Genomic DNA, 21,647 nt, shown 5'->3' with positions numbered 1-21,647 from the left:
AAATGGCCTAAGAGCAGAAAGTGAGTGAAGAAAGAAGAACCACAGAACACCACAAACAAAGGATCATGTAACAAAGTGAGAGTGCACTCCAATGCATGAAAAATCCTCAAATTGAACCCACAGCATAAATAAAGCAACAACTCCACATAACATCAGATATCACCTTTAAAGACTTGGTATCATAAAGCTATTTATCTGTGCCAAGATAAATTAGAACTGTAAATATCCAGTAAACAGCCAGCCTATTCTATATTATTTTTTGTCTGTCTGTTATGTAGTTATCATATTTCTATAATCCTTGTGTTCATTCATAAGTTGCAAAATTCTGTTTCTTATATTTTACTGATTTTAATTAGAAGCAGATAATAATCCATACAATCAAGTCAAACTTAACAAACCAAAATTCAACCCCCAGGAAAGACGGTATTTAATGCTTGGCAAAAAGTTTGAGGTAGAATTTTTTGTCTTTAGTTTCTATAAATGTTGCTAATAATAGTGGAGCGTATTTGAAATTTTTTTTATAAAATTCCACTGGGTAGCCATATAGCCTGCTGCTTTCCCACTTTGAAGTGCATTTATAATGTCTAGTAATTCTGAAAGTGTCAGAGGTTTATCCAGTTCATCTACACTAAGAGTATCTACTGTAGCTGTGGTATCTGTAATGAATCAGAAAACTCATAAAATTTTGTCTTATCTTCTTTAAAATAAGTAGAATACAAGTACTTGTAGTACTCTCTAAATGTGTGGGTTATATTTTTATGGTCAATTATTTTATCTACGTCTGTGTTGGTGTTGAGGTGTGCAAAATCTGCAAATTTTTGTCTATATTTTCATTATATTTTGCTCAAACCAAACAAGAAGAACTAAAATACAGGAAACTTGCATGGGCAGTTTAACATCAAAGCATTTTGTTTTCCTGAATTGTACCAGTATAAATTACAGTAACATCTGTTTGAACTGAGCAAGAATTCAGGAGATGCCTCAAGCTATATTGATGATTTTATCACCTGTGAAGAGACGGGCACCAGGTCTAAATTGGTTTACAGCTTAGGAAAGAAAGACATGCCAATTCTTCAAGCTGTATCCGATTACAACCTGCGAACAGAAGGAGATGCCGTTGGACTAGACATTGACAAACTAGTTTACAGCTTGCGACAGCAGGAGATTCTTAAAACATCAAAAACTTTATTGGGAAAACAGACATACTTAAAACAGATTGAAGAGTGAGCAAATTCATCCATCATATTGACAGCCAGCCAATCAGATGTATGTAACAATTACGTGTTGCAAAACCCCCATAAAATTTTATTATAATATGCCTCAAGCATGCCTATGAGCAGCAACATCAGAAGAGGAAAGAGTGACGTCAGAAGAGGGCACCAGCCACATGCGACCGCTTTCATCTGATCATCAGCTAAAGCATTCAATGAATATCGACTGCTAAATCATTGCCATCCTGGGACATTCATCTTTGACATCTTTAACTTTTCATAAGCCTTTTCTAAACACTACAGTAATTTTTTGCATGGTAAAGTATTATGTTGCACACATTCATTTTTTAATTTTATGTTGTGCCTTTGTCAACCACTTTGTGATAGGGCTTGCTGTCCAAGAGGCTAAATAAAATAAACATTGATCCAAGTTTCACCAGCTTTGAATGCACTCAACTCAAATCTAAGATACCAATAAAAACACCCATGAGTTACACAAATTTGAGACCAACATACTTTTATTTTAAAATATATTCTGTCAAAAAATATTGTAATATTCCACATAGTGGATCACTATTCTTATTCTCAAAAAAAATACTTCACTGTAAAACAGCTTGAGATATACATTAATTTACCAGTTGTCAATATGTTAAAATTCAATATGTTAAAATGCAGTATTTTGTAGTTTATGAAACACAGAATGTTCAGTGCAAGAAAAGAAACATACCAATGAATTTACTTACTCAATAAGACCCCAATTTAATTAAAAAATACATGAATATCCAACTAAAAACTAGCAAAAACTACAAAAAAAATTAGGTGAGCATGCTAAATAAAGTCAAAGGGTCTTCCTCAGTCTACACCTTTTATATTTATGAGGTGGGGGACTGGAGGGCAATTTCTACTCATAATGGAACTCCTTTTAAAAGAGACTGTTTACTAGTCTAGAACTACAGAAAGTGATGGATAAAACATTTGTCCTTAATTACATCAGAAGGGGAGCCCATGTATCTTACAGTGGGTCATTTCCAGGCTCCTTTTCACTGTTTGCAGACAGTGGCGACTTTAACTCTAGATGCATATTACTGTGTGAACATTAACTCTGGGGTACAGTGCTCATCAAATGAGAGCTACTGACATTACAAAATAACTTTCCTGTCTGTACAAACATTGTTAAGCTGTTACACTAAGAAACAGTGGCAGTGACGGTGTGTCTGCAGATGTCCCTTGCCTTAAGTGAATAAATAACATGGACAAGCAAAGTGCTTCAGGTTTCAGCTGTTATGCTGTGCAGCACAATGCTGTAGAAAGTCTGAGTATTCTTCTATACTCATCTCATCTCTAACAGACTAAAGGAAAGCAAGCATTTTCAATCCATATTTAAAAAAATAATAATTGTTCATTGGTTATATATTGTTTAATAAACTATGAAGTGAGTAGATAGTGGGTATATGAAAGACTGCAATAACCACCATGAAGTTTCTGGTACAGCTTGTCTTCATCCAAAATGCTGCCTTAGTCTTCCTCTTCAGTTGGCTGGTTTGAAGAACTTACAGCCTCAATTTCTAAGGAAAAAAGATAGTCAACAGTCAAGCTTAATTTTTTTCATCGTCATTTATGGTGACTGACAACTTTAAGCATCTTACCCTTAATGAATAACAAAATCTAAAGAGACAAAAATTCTAGAAGTAGGCACATTTGTGGGAGTTCTTGTCCAAGCCAAAAACAGGCCAAGCAGTAGTATTTCATCTTTTCTTTAGCAGTTTCACACCTAAAGCCTTAGCCTCCATACACTGTCGCCAAACTATAAGTCTTTTTTACACGAACACCAAAACAAATGTAACAAAGCAATTAAAAAAACTGCATTTGGGAAAAAAAAAATCTTCCACGTGAAAAATTAAATGTGAATTTGAAACAACCCACATAATTTAAATCATGTAGAAGTAGTGTTGGATCAGTACTCAATTTTTGACCTTAGTATCAATAACAGTTTTCGCACCTCAGTTTATGTTAATTTAAATGTTCAAAAGGGAGTATGGGGTGGTCCCCTGGGGTTAATTGCACTAGATATAATATTTGTATTACAGTAAACACAGGCATTGGGGGAAGTTGCAATCGCGCTTAGTGTCGACTAAGCACAAGATGCTCGAAAACTACCATGTACGTGTGGTGCTGAAATTAAGGACGTGCTGTTACCCTGTACCATACCATTTTAAAAATTGAGTTTTTCAGTACTGGTATTCCGTGCACCTCTATGCAGGGTTGATTGTCCTTCTGACTAAATGCACTAATACATTGCTGTACACCTAGATGTCTACTATACCTTGGTAAACAGGGGTGATGGAAAGCAGCTCCTCTGATGTCAGTTCACCCTGCTTGTAGAGCTGTATTTTGTTCATTAACTTCACTTTGGCTGTGTTTTCTACAACCATTGAATATTCACAGTCAGAGCCTACAACAGACAAATGAAGATGATGCACATTCAGGTAAGACTATTTTGAAACCTATGTAAGTCAATAGGACAGAGGGCCAAAAAAGAATGGAAGAAAATCAGATTAATGAAAAAGAGAATATGCACAGGAGTATGGGGCACAAACTAATTGCATTGATTTAAAAATGGTGAGGTCCTTTTCTTCCAGTTGTCAATATTCTGTAAAGATTAAAATTAGTCAATGAATATAATCACACCCATAACTTTAAAAAAAACAGAATTGTTTTATTATATTTAGTATTAAAAGTTATCCTGCACTGTACTTATGCATGGAAACACTGTGAATAGAATTAGACATACTGTATAGTAAAATGGATTTTTGCATAACTTATTAAAACTAGGTTTATATCCTAAGAGACATACTAACAGTCAGGTCAGGTCGCCATGTGTTGAGACTCCTCTCAATGATATCTAGAGTGCCCTGCGAGATAAAACACCTCCTTCTGGGAACACTGGTAACACCAACACAACCCTCAGCAACTTTCAGGGTCTTTTCATGGAAGGTCTCCCACATCACATTAGGATCAGCAGTCACACCCAAGTCCATAAGTTCCTCACACAAACTGTGTGCAAACACTTCAGAAAGAGCCTAATACTGACAGATACTATGTATACTAAGATACTGTACTACTTAGATACTAACATCTAAGCATAAATCTATACTACCACAGGAAGGAACAACAGATGTTGAAGGAAACAGAGTGGACCAGAAATGATGCGTATTTGAAAAACAAAGTATGGGTTCATTACTAAAAAGGACTAATAATTATGTGACTGTGCTAAAATAGACTTCAAAAGACATAGTCAAGAAAACACTAAGCAAAAGGGTCGTTACTAGAAGGTCTAACCTAAAGCACTTGAAAAATGTTGCAAAGTAAAAAAAATGATAAGATCTAACAAAAAATTATAAATTCACAAAGCATCAGCTATCATAAACTTTTTTTTGTTTTTAATATTTTTCAACAATTTTACACTCTGTCTACTGTTCAGTTTGTTCACAGGAATGTACTGATCTTCTCTGCCTCACATCTTTGATGCACTCAGCCAGTAAAGTGAGTTTTAGTTCTATCAGTTTTGAAACAGTAAAAAAATACAGTACACCCACTGCAACTGAAACTATCATACGGAATAATGAATGATGAAAATGGTAAGTTTAAGTTTTAGGTAACTTAACAGCAAACCTGGCCAAACTAGAGCAGAAAGTGAGAGAAATATCAAAAAATTAGCTTCAAGTAAAGAACAATCTAATCCAGTTGAAACCTGATACTGGTGTATTGGAGAGGAAGCCATTTGCCCTGCACTCCAAGCACTCCTCTTCACTGTTTTCAGCTGTACAGCTGCACTCTACAGGCCCCCAGACGTTTTGAAAGCTCTTCGGCAGCCAAGATTCTTTTTTATCTTGTCCAACTACACACACATTAAGTGGTGACTTGGAAGGAGTGGTATTTTGACATACAGTTTTTCCTATGAATGTAACCTCAGACTGGCTGCATTCACATGGCACACTTCTCTCTCTTTCTTGTATATGTTGGTTAGGTGGGGGTTTATTTGGTCCTGCCCATTTTAATGGAGAGTCTTGAATTTCATCATTCTCTACTGGGTGTCTCCTGTGTAGATCAGTGGAGATTGGAGAAACTGTTTCCTTCAGTGTCTTTGGTTGATCATCAGTTTCATAGCACATGATACTCAGCTCTTCTAGGGCCTTTGACACCTGGATAAAAAAAAAAAAAAAAAAAAAAAACTTTTATGCTGAGAAATCAAAATAATGAAAAATAGCTCTTCCACTGAAATCCCGGTTGGTATTGCTGAAAAGGCTAGCTAGCTATTTTAAGTCTTGTGTATGTGACTGTTTTTGTTTTGCGCAAGCAAACTGTTGCACAGAGTTTCAGTTCCTTGTTATTGGCACAGGAAGTTTTTGGCCTGTTTTGACGCTTTCTCAATCTGTAGCAACAAATTCAACCAATCAGGTGATCTTTTGTTGGCAGTTAATGAGTAACATTTACAGTTTCCAGATGGCACTGCTAGAAAATCTGACCTATGCCAAACATGACAGTTCAATAACTCAGCATGTTTCTGAATAAATTTTATATATTCAAACATCCCTAAATTTCCTCTGGGCATGCAGCTTCTCCAATTAGGTTTTATAGTGACCATTCTAATAAACTCTATGCCTAATTCTATCTATGAAGTCCCTCATATCTTACATATGATTGAGGATAAAGATGACGATTCTGTGTATTCCATTTAATAAGCTGCCAGCCATTCTTGTATTTAATCTGTGACATTTAAATAGTTGATCTATACCTTTCATTGCAACTTTGGTGGAATTTTCTGCTGACTTTATACAGTATTTAGCTGTTTATACATGCAGTACTTTGATAGATAAGATATTTTTTTTTCTAATAAGCAGAGCCACCAACACAAGTGACAGAAAGATGCAATCTGGGTGGGAGTATTATATGTCAAGTTTCCCCGTAACACTACAGCACAGGTGACCAAGCAGATCGAATGAGTCCAAGGAGGATAGCTAAGATGCTGCAGGACCTCCTTACTGAATGGTGACAGCAATGGAAACTAGCCGGACAAATGGGGACTGCGCTACTAATTCAAGGGTGAGCTGGAGAAGGACTGGCTGGAGGCCATTACTCTCTGGTCTAGGCTCCAGTGCTAAACACACATTTCCTAATTAAAATGACAGCAACTACTTTGCTCCATTTAAAGAATGGGCAGCTGAGAGGTTGCCTCTGAAAACTAGCCTTTTAAAAGCACTAAAGGCTCAATGGTTCAGTCACACCTGGAGCTACCAGACACTGGAAGAGAATCCTAGTGTTAGATTTTACCCTGTGATGAGGTTTAAAGGGTCTTTAAGAACAGAAGAACATTTAGTTGGACTTGTGTAAAAATGTATTTGTCCAGGGTCTGAGAGAGAGAGAGAGAGAGAGACATAGGTGATGGAATACTTCTCAAGTACTTGATATTATAGCAGATGGGCAAGCCATTCCACCAAGAAGACAGCAGTCCTACACACATAAATTTAGATTCAGAGTTTAGATTTTGTTTTTTAAATTATTCTAAGAATAGAAGACTGCAAGTGCCTCTTCTTTTCACATACATGTTAATATATAGTCAGATACAACCGAATGAAACAGAATGCATATTGGTAAATCCATTTGTATTCCTTGCACTGTTTGATCACACAGCAGACTGAAACCAGTACTTACTGTCTTCATAATAGGCCTTGTTTTCACCCGTGATGATGTACATTCCAGGGCTAATGAGAAGAGTCTTAAGGAAACTAAGTGAGGCCAGGCACCAGCCTTTTCATCCAATAATGGGAGGCAATTGTCCACACTGCCATTCTGTTTTACTATTTCTGTCACTAGATTTCTCTGAAAACAAAGATAAAGTTTGAATTATTAATTTTTAGCATTTCATTGTTGTGGGGTGCCAAATACTATCCAGACAGCATTTGTCACACCCTTGTAATTAAATACGTGGTCTCAGAAAATATATGATAGGGACATTTACAGTTAATAGATGGAAGGAGCAGTTAATTGTGACAAATTGTTACATTGGCATTTTAATTTACCACTGCCTATGAGAACATTCAGCTCTGCCAAACAGTTGCCTAAGAAGCTCCCCTAAAATTTTATCCCAGGCTCAAACTATATTACAACGTTCTGGGTCTTAGAGCTGTACTGACAGCAAGGCAATTAAAGAGCCCTGAGCAGGGTGCCTTTGTATGATGGGGCCCACCTATGTACACACCTACATTCACATTCAAACAGGCAAAATTCGGCACGTCTTTGGGGATGTGGAAAGAAAACATGGGGAAAACAGGCACAAGGAGAGCAGACAAACTGTACACAATATCCCAAAGTAAAGTTGCAGTGATAACCACCATGCTCCTATACAACCAGTACATTATCTTAATATTTTTCATCTTATTGATTGACATGATTTTCTATTCCTTGTCCTATAATGTCTTCTGGCTCACACAGTGAAAGGACTCTTTATTTCTTAATATCACCTTTAAAATTACCATTTTATTATAATGATTCAATTTATATTATCCAGACTTAAAAAAAATCAGGTATTTGTGATCTTGGTGGTCTGTGATTAGTACAGAAGTTATCACAGAATTCACCGTAAATAGTTAATATAGCACTGCAAGAAAGCACATAGGTGACAGAGTAATAAAATCTTAGTTTACATATCATGAATACAAATACCAATTCGTTAAGGCAGCATTTTAACTACCTATTATTGTGCTTTCAGTAAAATCTGGTTACACCAGTGTTTTTGGCTACATGAGAACATAAATCATTTTTTCACCAATATTATTTGAACAAGTGGAGGCCAAAGGAATACCTTCATCTGATTCAGTGATTCATGAGATTCAGTGTTTAGACTTCCAAACAGGATAAACTCCAAGAAAATTACATATGGTAGAGGTGAAAACATGTACCTTGTTTGCTTATTTTGAATGAAATTGTGAAATTGAAAGCAAAGACAAATCTTTCGATTTGCCAGTCAGTCTACATCAGCACCCGTGCATTTGATAACATGGTCTGAGTAGTGACCAAAAGAATGAAACTTTGAGCAGAAGTGGCCAAAGTGAGATTCTTGCACAGGGATGCTGGGCTCAGATGAGAATCTTGGAAAAACAAGAGGACCTCACAGTAGAATTACTGCATCTGGTTGAATAGTTTGAGCTTGTAGGTTGGATGCTTCTCAATTACCTTCTATAGGTAGTGAACCTGGCATGGCCCACTATGAGAAGACCCAGGGGCAGACCCATGGCACACTGAGGAAGTTACAGTTGTGGAATATGGCCGGCCTTTCATCCCGGCCAATACCCCCAGGCCGCCAGATGCAGCCCTCCCTGCAGCATGGAGGTGCCCCGAATGCCAGCAGGGAATTATGGACATTGGAGTTTTCATCCACAACCCTGCTGGATACCACAGGGGCCCCTAAAAGGCACTGCAGGGAGGAGCAGTGAGACATTCGCATACAACCCGGAAGTGCGTCATAATCACATGAACAAAAAGACCGACGTACTTCTGGGATGAAAAGAAGACTTTTGGATCTGACCCGGAAGTGCTAAGAAGTCACATGGACAGGGGTTCAGGAGCACTTCCGGGTCACGGACTATATAAAGGACTGTGGGAGATCCCAGAGTTGAGCTGAGTTGGGTGGAAGGGTGGCAACAGGTCTGGGAGAGTGGAGGATTAATTGATTATTGATTATTGTAGTATTGTGTTTGTTTATGAGTATTGTGGAAAGGAGGGTGCTTTGTGCACTGTATTGTCCGAATAAAATAATAATTTGGACTTTTATCTGGTGTCTGGCGTATAGTCAGAGGGTTCAAGGTAGTTAAATGGTATTTTCAGATAGCGTCAATTCTTAAATAACTGATGAGCAGTAGTGTTCATAATCACCTAGACATATGAGTAGAAGAAAGATTAAAAAAGCTAAGCAAGTCAAAAGAACTTTACCAGTAATGTGTGTTTGGGACCCTCCAAGACTGTCTTTTTTCCTGTCAGGACTTCCAAGATAACCTTAAAAATAAAAAGAAGCACATGTCTGTCATAAATGCTTTTGTATTGTAACATGCAGCATATACACTGTTCATTTTAACTTTGTTATCTTTTAACAGTATTTACTACCATGAATTCTGCAGTCCCATATTTTCCTATGCTCTTTGAAATTTTAAGGTCAATTTATCTACAACGATGGCAGTTTATTAAAATGATGAAGACCCAGTTGTACTTTGGGGATGTATATAATGCTAGTTCAGACACTACTATGTAGTGTGTATATGGTAATGCTGAAATCCCAGGGGAAAATATTATGCAAGGAAAAGCACTGTGCATTGTTAGAGTGACTGAGACTAGAAAATCTGGAAAGTTAAATTAAAGAAATTACATGCAGCAATGTTTCTTTTTAAAGATAGCTTTTAGGACTGTACTTTCAAAGCTATCTCTAGTTCTTGGCTCAAACATAAAACTATGCACTTCAAATCTACAACCAGTTTACAACTAAAAGACATTAGAATCCTTCAATAAAAGTTATTTTCCTGTTCTACTCTAGGGCAACACTACCTTCAATGTACATTTCACTCAAAATATGTGAACACAACCACACTGTATTTTTATCCAACTACCTGCGAAGGAAGAAGGGAGGAGAGCCGACCTCCGACGGTCTGGTCATGATGTCTTAAGGCAGCCAAGACGGAGGTCAGCCAAAAAGAGCTTGTTGCTATTGGGTCTCCGCCGGCTACGCGAGTTATAGGTAAGCAGGGGAGAATGAGAAAAAGAGGTGTAATAAAAGCACTTTGGCACTTTTTATTAGAGAATTGACCTCATTTGTCAGCCCATTATCCAGCCCGCTAACTACAGGGTCATGGGGGTCTGCTGGAGCCAATCCCAGCCAACACAGGGCACAAGGCAGGAAACAAACCCCAGGCAGGGCGCCAGTCCACCACAGGGCGCGCACACACACACACACACACACACATACACCCACACACACACACACATACACCCACACACCAAGCACACACTAGGGACAATTTAGGATCGCCAATTCACCTAACCTGCATGTCTTTGGACTGTGGGAGGAAACCGGAGCACCCGGAGGAAACCCACGCAGACACGGGGAGAACATGCAAACTCCACGGAGGGAGGACCCAGGAAGTGAACCCAGGTCTCCTAACTGCGAGGCAGCAGTGTTACCATGCTGCCTAATTTTCTTCATGTTTTGCATTTCATTTCAGTTTGATTTTTCATTTTTGTTTGTGTTTTGCAGTTTGGAACCACCAAAGTTCACAAATCATTATATCATGGGATTAAATAAAAACATATTTCCACAAAAAAATCATGCAATCCTCCATATCCAGAGTAACAGTACAGTTTTGATTTGCAGTGTGAGGTCTCAGTCTGGCTAAAGCAAAGTCTGTGTCCATCCATTATTTTTTTTTAAACTTCCTTTCCCCATTACTGGGTTGGTGAGGACAAAGAGCTCATACAGCCAGCATCAAATGCAAAGCAGTAACTAGACATTCAGACTGTCATACTAGGCTATGCCTGAACCGTCAATTAACTTAGCATTCAATCTTTTCTAGCATGGCAACAATCTGAAGTACCTATACAAATATTGTACAAGTATGAATAGAACATGCAGCCATGACCCTGACAATGGCCAGTCTGTGAATCAAAATCTGGTTTCCGATTCTGTGAAGTTAACCTTGCAACAAAGACAGAGATTCAATACCATCATAATACATAAGCCTCATCTACCATGCCACATAAGGATAGCAACAGGATCAGTAAGCTCTGTGTATGACTAGACATACTACTTAAAGTGACTACAGAAGCATAAAATTAGCTCTTTAAAACACATTAACTTAAAGTATGATGTTTTTACAAAAATGTATATCTGTATACTGTATTTATAGAGCTACCATTAATTAGTAAATAAATGGTACAGTAAAGGAGGGACAGTTATGGTGTTAAGAAATATAATTTAGGTTGCCATGTATACCAACCCAAACTGGTTCCTCCCTTGTACTCGTAGAGATATACTCCAGCCTCAGACACCTTAAATCATGTCTTACCATCTATACTTATATCCAGTATACACTGCTCAATATAGTTACAGGAACTCTAATCATCACAGTCTAATACTAAGTCAATTAAACGTCAGGAGAAAAGCTGCAATGGAGAGGCAACAGCAAGACAACCAAAAAAAAAAAAGAAAGGGAAAAATGGGTGTGGATTTGCAGGTAGTGGCCACAGACAATTGCTCACTCCTTATTCTTCCTGACTGATTCTTGTCTTGTTTTGCATTTTGTTAGTGTCCTTGTCACTACTAGTAGCATGAGGCAGTACCTGCAACTGATTCAGGTTGCACAGGTGGTCCAGCTCTATCATCCATACGTGCCATTGCAAGAAGGTTTGCTTTGTCTCCAAGCACAGTCTCAAGAGAATGAAGAACATACCAGGATATGGGCTGTTAGAAAGGCATCAACCCAGCAGCAGCACTGGTATCTGCTCCTTTGTGTGAGTAGGAACAGGAGTATTGCCAGAGCCCTACAAAATGGCCTCCATCTGGCTACTGGTGTGCATAATTCTGACCAAGCTGTCAGAAAAAAAGACTTCATCAGGGTGGCAAGAGGGCCTGACATCCTCTAGTGGGACCTGTGCTCACAGCCCATCACCATGCAGCTCGATTGGCATTCGCCAAAGAATACCACAGTTGGCAGCCTAGATGAGAGCAGGTTTACACTGACAAATGTGAAACAGTCTGAAGATGCCATGGTGAATTATGCAGCCTACAACATCATCCAGCATGACCGGGTCTGGGGAGGTATATCTTTGGAGGGTCACACAGACCTCCATGTGCTAGGCATCAGTACCCTGCCTATTGTTAGTTACCGGGATGAAATCCTCAGAGCCATTTTCAGAACTTACACTTGTACAGTGGGCCCTGGATTCCTCCTGGTGTAGGACACTGCCCAGCCTTATGCAGCCAGAGTATGTAGCCAGTTCCTGGATGACGAAGGCACTGATGCCATTGACTGGCCCGCATAGTCCCCAGACCTGAATCCAATTGAGACCCTCTGGGATGTTCTGTATCAGTGCATCCAGCACCACCAAGTAGCACCACAGACTGTCCAGGAGCTCACTGATGCCCTGATCCAGGTGTGGGAGGAGATCCCCCAGGACACTATCTACTGTCTCATCAGGAGCATGCAAAGACATTGTTGGGAGTGTATACAGGCATGTGGGGGCCATACACACTACTGAGTATACATTATGAGTTGTTGTGATTTCTTTTTTTGACTTTGATTTTCGGTGTGATGTTGAATCCAGCCCTCAATGGGTTGGTGATTTTGGTTCCCATTGACTGTTGTTACATTATTTTGTTCTCAACGAATTACAGAGTATTACTCAGTAAAGATTTTCCACTTGAATATTTTGTTCATCTAGATCCAATGTGTGATTTAAGTGTTCCCTTAATTTTTTTGAACAGTGCATCTTTAAATATAGAAAATACAGAAACCTGGGCTTCTCTCGGGAATTCGTCCTGCAGACGGACACTAGTATGTTTAGTTTAGGTGCTGTCCTGTCTCAGGTTTTCGATGGTGAGGAGCACCCAATCACATTTTTGAGCAGGAAGCTGCTTCCCAGGGAGTGTAATTACTTGATTATAGAAAAGGAGTGTTTGGCAATCAAATGGGCCATGGAAGCGCTCCATTATTATTTGTGGGGGCATAAGTTTACCTTGGTGACCAATCACGCTCCCCTTCAATGGCTCTACAGACAGAAGGATACGAACTCTCGTCTTACATGGTGGTTCTTAAGCTTGTAGATGTTGCACTTTTCGTAAAATTCGCCTTAATCCTGCACTTTTTTACACTTGTTTTATTTCTTTATTGTTCATGGATGCAGCTGACTCGAATTGTATGGATTTGGATTAATTTTTACGAACTTTATGGACTTTACCTTGACTAGGAACAACTGAATCTGTGGATAACGGAACGAGACCTATGAACATTTCTTTGTACCTGGCAATCTAGGAGCCTGGGATGATCTGTTTCCTTGATTATAGTTGCTATGCTGGTCTGCTCTTGATTCATTTTATTGTGCTTTATGACTAAGAACTGATCTGATGTTCACATCACCAGGCTTGTGGCTCTGGGGTGATCACGCCTGTAATACCCAGCGTTATTTGTTTGTGGATATATGTTGGAACTTCCAAATCTTGCTACCTCCTCCTGCTATGCTTTCTGCTTTTTGCTATCGCCGCTCATCTGCGCTACCGCACCCGTTCGTCTCACGGGCTCCACTGTGCTGTAGTACTTCTCCACTGCTATCAGATAAGTATTGCTCAATTATTATTATTATTATTATTATCAAGTATTGTGAATTTCCCATTGGGATTAATAAAGTATCTATCTATCTATCTATCTATCTATCTATCTATCTATCTATCTATCTATCAGTATCAGCTAAAATACTCTCGCGACAAACTCCTTCATATTAAACAGTTTGTCCAGAGCAAATGGTCTGACTGGAATATCCTAAAAGACAGCGGTATTTTGTGGCGCCCGAACTATGTACATCGCGGGTCAGGTCACCGCCACTGCCTGGCTGCGAATGAAAAGATCACATGATTTGCTCAGGAATACACCGTCCTACTCAAGGCCTAGGAAATAGAAGTGTCAGTGTGCAAAATTTACAGTATGTGTAAATAAGCTCCGGTCATGGCTGTGTGCAAAAAGAAGCCTCATTAACTAATATTGCATTGTTTAATTTGAGATCTCTTAATGGCAAAGAATTGGTGCTGTCAGAATTCATGACTGACACCAAACTTGATATGCTATGTTTAACGGAGACTTGGAAAAAACCAAATGAATTTATGTCTCTCACGGAGGCGACACCACCTAGTTACATTTTCCTCACAGAGCCTCATAGCTCAAGACAAGGCAGAGGCCTTGCAGTAATTGTCAGAGTGGAGTTAAACATCAAAAGAATCTCAGTTGATTGTCCATTGTCTTTCGAGTGTCTGGCTCTTAAACTAGTAACGGAATCAGGTCCTGTCTTACTCATTGTTCTTTATCGTCCTCCAAAATACAATGCATCCTTCTTATCTGATCTGACTGAACTATTAACCTACTTAAGTTCCTTTTCCCAGAGAGTAATTCTTCAAGTTGATTTCAACATCCATAATGACATCCCCACATCTAAACTGAGAAATGAATTCCTATCCTTACTGGACTGTTGTGACTTGACACAACATGTTGATTTTCCCACCCACTCTGGTAGTCATATATTGGATCTGATCTGTACATCTGGACTATCTGCTGCCAACCCTTTCAGCACTGATTTGGGACTCTCCGACTTTAAAGCAGTGCTTTTCACTGTCTCATTACCTCTCCCTCCTCTTACCTGTAAACAACAAATTTCTTACAGAAACTTTAAAAATATCTGCCCCTCTATCCTTTCTGGATCCATTTCTGATCTTTTATTGTCTTTATCTATTCCATCAACACTAGATAGTCTTGTTGACCACTATAACACAGCCCTTCATTCAGCATTAGATAAAACAGCTCTTTTAAAACATAAGGAGATTTCCTTTAAGCATTCAGCTCCATGGTATAATTCAGAATTGCGATCTATGAAAGCAACTGGCCAACGCCTTGAGAGAATGTCACATAAGACTGGCCTCACCGTGCACATCCAGGCTTTCTCTGACCACCAAATAGCTTACAGAGTAGCACTAACTGCTGCTAAGAACACCCATTATGGCAGAATAATAGAAAGTGGCCACGATAACCCAAAGGTTTTGTTCTCTGTAGTTAATAAACCACTCCAACCCGCATCTGGTCCAACTACCTCTTCTACTGAAGTCTGTGAGAAATTCCTCCACTTTTTCCGTAACAAAATAAAAGATCTAAATAATTCAATTAACATAAATACATCATCTATTTATATCTTTCCTTGTTTTCCCACTCCTTCTCTAAGTTCTCACCAGTCACATCTGCTTTTGTTAATGCTTTGTAAGATGAGGCCAACTACTTGTGAACTGGACCCCATCCCCAGCACACTACTTAAATCCTGCCTTCATGCCATAATCCCGACTGTTACAACAATAATAAACTTATCTCTTGACACTGGCTTTGTGCCGCTCATTTTTAAAACCGCTTCTGTAACCCCAATGTTAAAAAAGTCTGGTCTTGATGCTGACAATCTTAACAATTTTTGGCCTATTTCCCACTTACCTTTTCTGTCAAAAGTTGAGCATGTTGTAGCTTCCCAACTCACCAACTACTTAACTTCTAATAATTTGATGGAACCCTTTCAGTCTGGTTTCAGAGCACAGCACAGCTGTGAAACTGCTCTGCTATGGGTAACCAATGATTTGCTTATGGCAGCAGACTCTGGACAAACCAACATATTAATTCTGTTAGACCTCAGTGCAGCATTTCACACTGTCAGACATGACATTCTACTGTCTAGAATGGAGAACATGCTGGGTATCTCTGGCACTGACAACCAGTGGTTCAAGTCCTATCTAACTGATAGGCAAGAGTTTGTTAGTCTTGGCAACAGCAGGTCCAGAACAGCGCCAATCATACAAGGAGTTCCTCAGGGCTCTGTCCTCGGTCCTCTGCTTTTCTGTATTTATATGCTTCCCCTTGGCCATATTATTCGTAGCTTTGGACTGGGTTATCATTTTTATGTAGACAATACTCAACTCTATTTCAATGTAAAAAGTGGAACTTCATCAGAGCTTTCTCAGCTCACAACTTGCCTCAGTGAAATTAAAACCTGGATGGAGCAGAACTCTTTAAAATTAAATTGCAACAAAACTGAACTCCTGCAAATTAACTAAAGTGCAACTTAATAAAATTAGCTCCTTCCCAGTCAATCTTGGCGGTGATCTCATCAGACCTGCCTCTACTGCAAAGAATCTTAGTGTCATTTTTGATTCCTCCCTTTCTTATTTCACCCACATAAATCACATATCATGTGTTCGCTCCTTCCTCTCCTTTTCTAACGCTGAGAAACTTGTCCATGCTTTTATCACATCCCGCATCGATTATTGTAATTCCCTATTGGCAGGCGCCCCTTCTAATCTCATATCACAGCTCCAACTTATTCAAAACTCAGCTGCAAGAGTTCTTACATGGACCAGCAGCAGCAAGTACATAACACCCATCCTGCTTCGCCTTCACTGGCTCCCTGTGTCTTACAGAATTGAATATAAAATTCTACTAATAACCTACAAAGCCTTAAACGACCTTGCGCCAAACTACATCAGTGACCATCACTATGTGAGTGTCCGCCCACTAAGGTCCTCTGATTCTAGCCATCTTGTTGTACCCCACACCAACCTACACTCCATGGGTGATGGGGCCTTCAGCTCCATAGCACCCAGATTCTGGAATGACCTACCGAAATTAATTAAATCAGCTGACTCCATGAATTCTTATAAAAAACAACTCAAAACTCATCTGTTCAGGAAGGCTTTTAGCTCTACCTGACTTTATTACCCTTCTTTCAGTTTACCTCTATGTCAAGATGCTCATGTAACCGGTGTGTGTGTGCTAGACCATCATTTATGTTGTCTGTTAGTAAATTCAGAGAAAAAAAAGCCTATCTTACTCTTCTTTATTTATTAATCTGGTTTAGTACAATGCTATATACTATACACCCTGCCGTTCTTTCTTAAACTCTGTGAAGTGCCTTGAGCATGGAAAAGGCGCTATATAAATAAAATGTATTATTATTATTATTATTATTTTTTATTGTCTGTCATCATCCCAGCTCTGTGCACATCAATGCCGATGTCCTCTCTCACCTGGCAGAGCCTGGTTTTATAGTTCACTTAGTTCACGAAAGTGTGAACACTGCAGCTGGGGGACAGGCCGCCCTTCTGAAACCCCCTCTTAAATAGTTTTTCAATGGGAAATAAACACAGTCTTCAGCTCCTCTTTGCGGGATCAGCTGCAGGCATGCTGGCTTGCTGCACGCTTCAAACATTTAAAAGATCGAGCCATGGCCATCCTGGGTCTCACTTTCCTGTCTCTCTTCCCCCTGACTCCCTCTGCTCTGGCTACTGCTTCTGAGCCACTGTAACCCCTTGATGAAGAAGACTTTGTGTTCTTTTGAGCAGGATTTGGGGCATAAGCATCAAGTTTGATTGCTGTTCCTTGCGAGGCCAGATCACCTCTGAAAGAGACTTGTGTTTGTATCTGCCTGAAAAGCAATAAAGTTTCTACTCCTTGGAAAACCTTCCATATTCTGCTGCGCAACTTTGTGACCCAAGCTTGACAATAGATATAATACACTACCACAGGCTGCATAATGATGGTATTGTTTCGTTGTGCACTTAACTGGTTCTCAGTCACAGATGTAGATGTGCAATAGCCAAAAATGGCTTTTATGTTTGTATATTGAAGAAATTATTTATAGGTCTACCTCTTCTATGGTTCTTTTAAATGGAAAATTTTTCTTTCCAGTATGAAACTGTATAAACAATTTTGTTCTGTTCAGTTCCCCTAGAGAAGTCACTATATAAGAAATAAAAGGACTTAAAGTAGAAGAATAATTAACTTCATAAATATTGCTACAGGGGAGACTCGGAGAAGAAGAATAATGTGTATACTTACAACGCCAAAGCTGAAGACATCTAATTTCACAGACAGCTTGCCATCTCGAATGTACTCCTCAGGCCAGTAGCCCATCATCTGGCGGGTGTCCACATCCAGTGTAATAGTACAGCTTTGATTTGCAGTGTGAGGTCTTAGTCTGGCCAAACCAAAGTCTGTCAGTTTAGGTTCAAAGTATTCATTCAGCAGTATGTTAGCACTGAAATTTGAAAACAAAAAGTGGAACAGTGTGTTATTTCTTCTCTTTTGTTTTGTCATAGAAGATAATCTACTATTTCAATACTTCCACTGGAATGCTTAAATTAATATAATCTAAACTGAACAGCTTTTACTTTTTGCTTGCATGTTACAGAGGACTAGCTGATTCAAATTGTCCTTAATAGTGCTATTTTTATCTTTATAAATGTATTCATTCACCCATTTCCAAATCCTTATAATCCCAGGTCACAGGAGTTTGAGTCTATCCTGAGGGGCATCAATGACAAGGGAGGAAACAACCCCGGTGGCGGCTTCAGCAGCATCATGACTGAGATGTTTTAACATTAAACCCAACTGGCATGAAAAACCGAGATCAACCTAATTAAATTCTGATTATTAACTTTGTAAGTTACATTTGATTCCCATAATCAAATAAAGAAGGTGGAAAATGAAATTCACCTTGAAAGGAAAGTAGTAAGGAGCTTTCCATAAAGTGCACAATTAAGTCATACAACATGTCAAGACTGAAATCTAACAAGGGGATGTTTCATGAATAATATATTTGATTCCAGAAGACCATCTTGTATGAATTGTTTGTTACTTTAATACCATGTAGTACTTCATAATTTGAAGCTATCTACTAATAAAACTACTGGTTTAGCACAGCATGCTGTGCTTGCTGTTATGACTAGGCATTTATAAATATTCATCTTTAATACAAAGTACTACTAAAACGTGAGGTAGTTACCCGAGTAATTTTAAGATTTGCTTAATTTTTGGAGTGTTAAATAACTAGGGTAGTCAAAAACAATGAAATATTGGTAAATAACTATTTTAACTTTTTAAAATTACTTCAATACTTATTTTTCATGGTATCAATTCTGCAGCCAGAATTATAAATGCACCTCCAGTTTGCAACGGCTAGATTTCCACCCACTTACAGGTGTTAATACGGCAGATTCAGACCCTTCACTAGCATACTTAATTGCCAAAGAGTGCAGCCAGAGTGGTGTCTGGAATTAGTTCGGCTTTGTGGCAAATGGGGACGAAAGATAACAAGCAAGACTGTATGCAAGTCCTGCTATCGCACAATACCAACTAAAGCAGCTAATATAATTTAGTCAAACAATTAAAGGCAGTGATGGTCAAAGCCCATATGGAGACCTAAGCTAGGAGGGGTGAGTTCCTTTTGGTGTCCATGCCTGTTAAGTAACCTAAATGGCACCCCTCAGATGACAACGCCATAGGCAGCTACCTATGTGGCCTAATAGAGTGACTGGCTTGCTTAAAGGACCATCACACAAAGTCAATACAAAGAATTTTGACAGGTATCTTATTTTACACTCAGGGGCAACACATTTTAGCACTAGTGCTCCTTCGCTCCCTTGATTTTTAAACTGCTGCCACAAAGTCTGCTGCCGTAGCATGTTACTTTAGTTTATTTTAAGTGCAATTTTTAAATTATATTTCATCATATCTACTACCTAATATAAGGTGCTATAACTTTTCATTGCTCAGATGCATCAACAGTGGCACTGCTCCTCAGTGTGCTCATATACTTCCAGTTGTGTTTCAGAATGTGTATTTAGTACATCAGGGCTCATTTGCAACCCAACAAAAGCACACCTTATGTAAGAGCATTTTAGCTTACTAGTTTTTCCTGCTAACAATTTGGAACTTACAAAGACACTGTAGTTTATTACACAAAAATGCAAGATCTCCACTGTTTACATTTACGAAAAGTCTTTAAAAATACTAGTAGTCTGTTTTGTGTTACTTTTTCTGAACTATTGTTTACAAAAGACCACATTTATTTAATTTTTAAATTTGTATGTGTATTGTTTACAAAAGATTGCAATACTTATTCAATTAACATCCATCCATCCATCCATTTTCCAACCCGCTGAATCCGAACACAGGGTCACGGGGGTCTGCTGGAGCCAATCCCAGCCAACACAGGGCACAAGGCAGGGAACCAATCCCGGGCAGGGTGCCAACCCACCGCAGGACACACACACAAACACACCCACACACCAAGCACACACTAGGGCCAATTCAGAATCACCAATCCACCTAACCTGCATGTCTTTGGACTGTGGGAGGAAACCGGAGTGCCCGGAGGAAACCCACGCAGACACGGGGAGAACATGCAAACTCCACGCAGGGTGGACCCGGGAAGCGAACCCGGGTCTCCTAACTGCGAGGCAGCAGCGCTACCACTGCGCCACCGTGCCGCCCATTCAATTAACATTTAATGACAAAATGCAACATTTCATTGTACCATCTCAGTAACTGTACTTGTTTTCATCAGTGTAAAAAAACTGTTGACTGGATTTAAACTTCCTTACTTTGTTTACAGAAATTTACTCTTAACTTTTTTCAAAAGACTGCACTATTTACATTTAATAACTCAATATTTCTATTATTTGTTTTCAGCAATATAAAGATTTTCATGCATACAGAAGTGCAATTTATTTAAATACTTTTTTTTTATTGAGCTGTATAATAAACTGTATTGGGTAATTTCAATTGTTTGCTTATTGTTGAAATTTTGACATTATGAGAACCCAATAAATAGCTAATCTATACAATTTTCACTTGTTAATTTCCAAGATCAGATGACTTTGTGAAGTGTAAAATTACATAAAATCATGCAGATATGGTTTCTCCTTTACAGAGTAGCATGTTAAAATAACCTACAATTACTTTCATAGACTCTGCAGATAATGCTATAGCTCTAAAATAGGTTAAGACTTAGACTTGTTTCTCTGGTGAATGAATGTTCAAAATCTGTGTAGGGGATGGGATCAAAGAATGACTAACTACATGAAATGGAGTGTGACATTAAATTATTAGGTAACAATTCACTTGATTATCAGCCTATGCCAAAGAAGTCAGTTAGCACCTTGTTTTCATTAATATGCAAGAAGAACAGAGTAGACCCCCTATCCATTGTACACACCTTGTTATGTTTCCACAGATGACTGAGCAGGGCTGGGCTGTGTGCAAGTAGTGAACAGCCTTTGCAATTCCTTTAATAATATTAAGTCGTAGCTGCCAAGGTAGTCCCATGATTTTGTCCTGAAAGTATAATAGTAAACAATTTCAGGGTTTCTTTTTCCATTTTCATCCTTCTGCCTATTGAAAGCCCATAATAACAGGCAACACTTTGTCTACATTTACAATAAAAATATTGTTCACAGGATTATAACAGCTCACCAAATTGTTTTTTAATTAAAAACAGTCTTACTGATTACATTTCAATAACGTGTTCAATATTTTTTGTATATTCAAATAAGCACTACATTCTACTACCGCTGTAAATAAAGCCTGAATTTGGAGCCCTGCAAAGCCACAAAATTAACCATAATATAGCCTCTAAAGCCATGGTAGGATTATATTTGTACAAATGAGCTGCAGTAATCACAGCTTACAAGGATATACAATGCATGGCTAAAAAATTAAGAACACCAAGCCATCATACCTATATGAGCTTGTATCACCCTCAACTACTGTATCCTATGGATTTCATTACTCATTTCAGCTGTCAGTCAGCTTTCCCCTT

General features: G+C 38.7%; 1 protein-coding gene across 2 annotated transcripts in view; it reads right to left on the bottom strand.

Moving 5' to 3' along the window:
* Positions 1-1,711: 1,711 nt before the first annotated feature.
* irak3 (interleukin-1 receptor-associated kinase 3) overlaps positions 1,712-21,647 on the bottom strand; it is a 67,617-nt gene continuing 47,681 nt past the window's right edge. For both annotated transcript variants that reach the window (XM_028806866.2, XM_028806876.2), the window contains exons 8-14: positions 21,045-21,163; positions 17,885-18,083; positions 9,201-9,263; positions 6,924-7,091; positions 4,963-5,413; positions 3,535-3,663; positions 1,712-2,776 (exon numbers count right to left, since the gene is read on the bottom strand). In XM_028806866.2, coding sequence (XP_028662699.1) covers positions 2,727-2,776; positions 3,535-3,663; positions 4,963-5,413; positions 6,924-7,091; positions 9,201-9,263; positions 17,885-18,083; positions 21,045-21,163 — 1,179 coding nt within the window. In that variant the 3' untranslated portion in view covers positions 1,712-2,726. The remainder of the gene's footprint in view (positions 2,777-3,534; positions 3,664-4,962; positions 5,414-6,923; positions 7,092-9,200; positions 9,264-17,884; positions 18,084-21,044; positions 21,164-21,647) is intronic.

This window comes from Erpetoichthys calabaricus, chromosome 1 (genome assembly GCF_900747795.2).
Source record: "Erpetoichthys calabaricus chromosome 1, fErpCal1.3, whole genome shotgun sequence".
NCBI classification, from domain to species: domain Eukaryota; kingdom Metazoa; phylum Chordata; class Cladistia; order Polypteriformes; family Polypteridae; genus Erpetoichthys; species Erpetoichthys calabaricus.
This window is presented reverse-complemented; position numbering and strand designations above follow the sequence as displayed.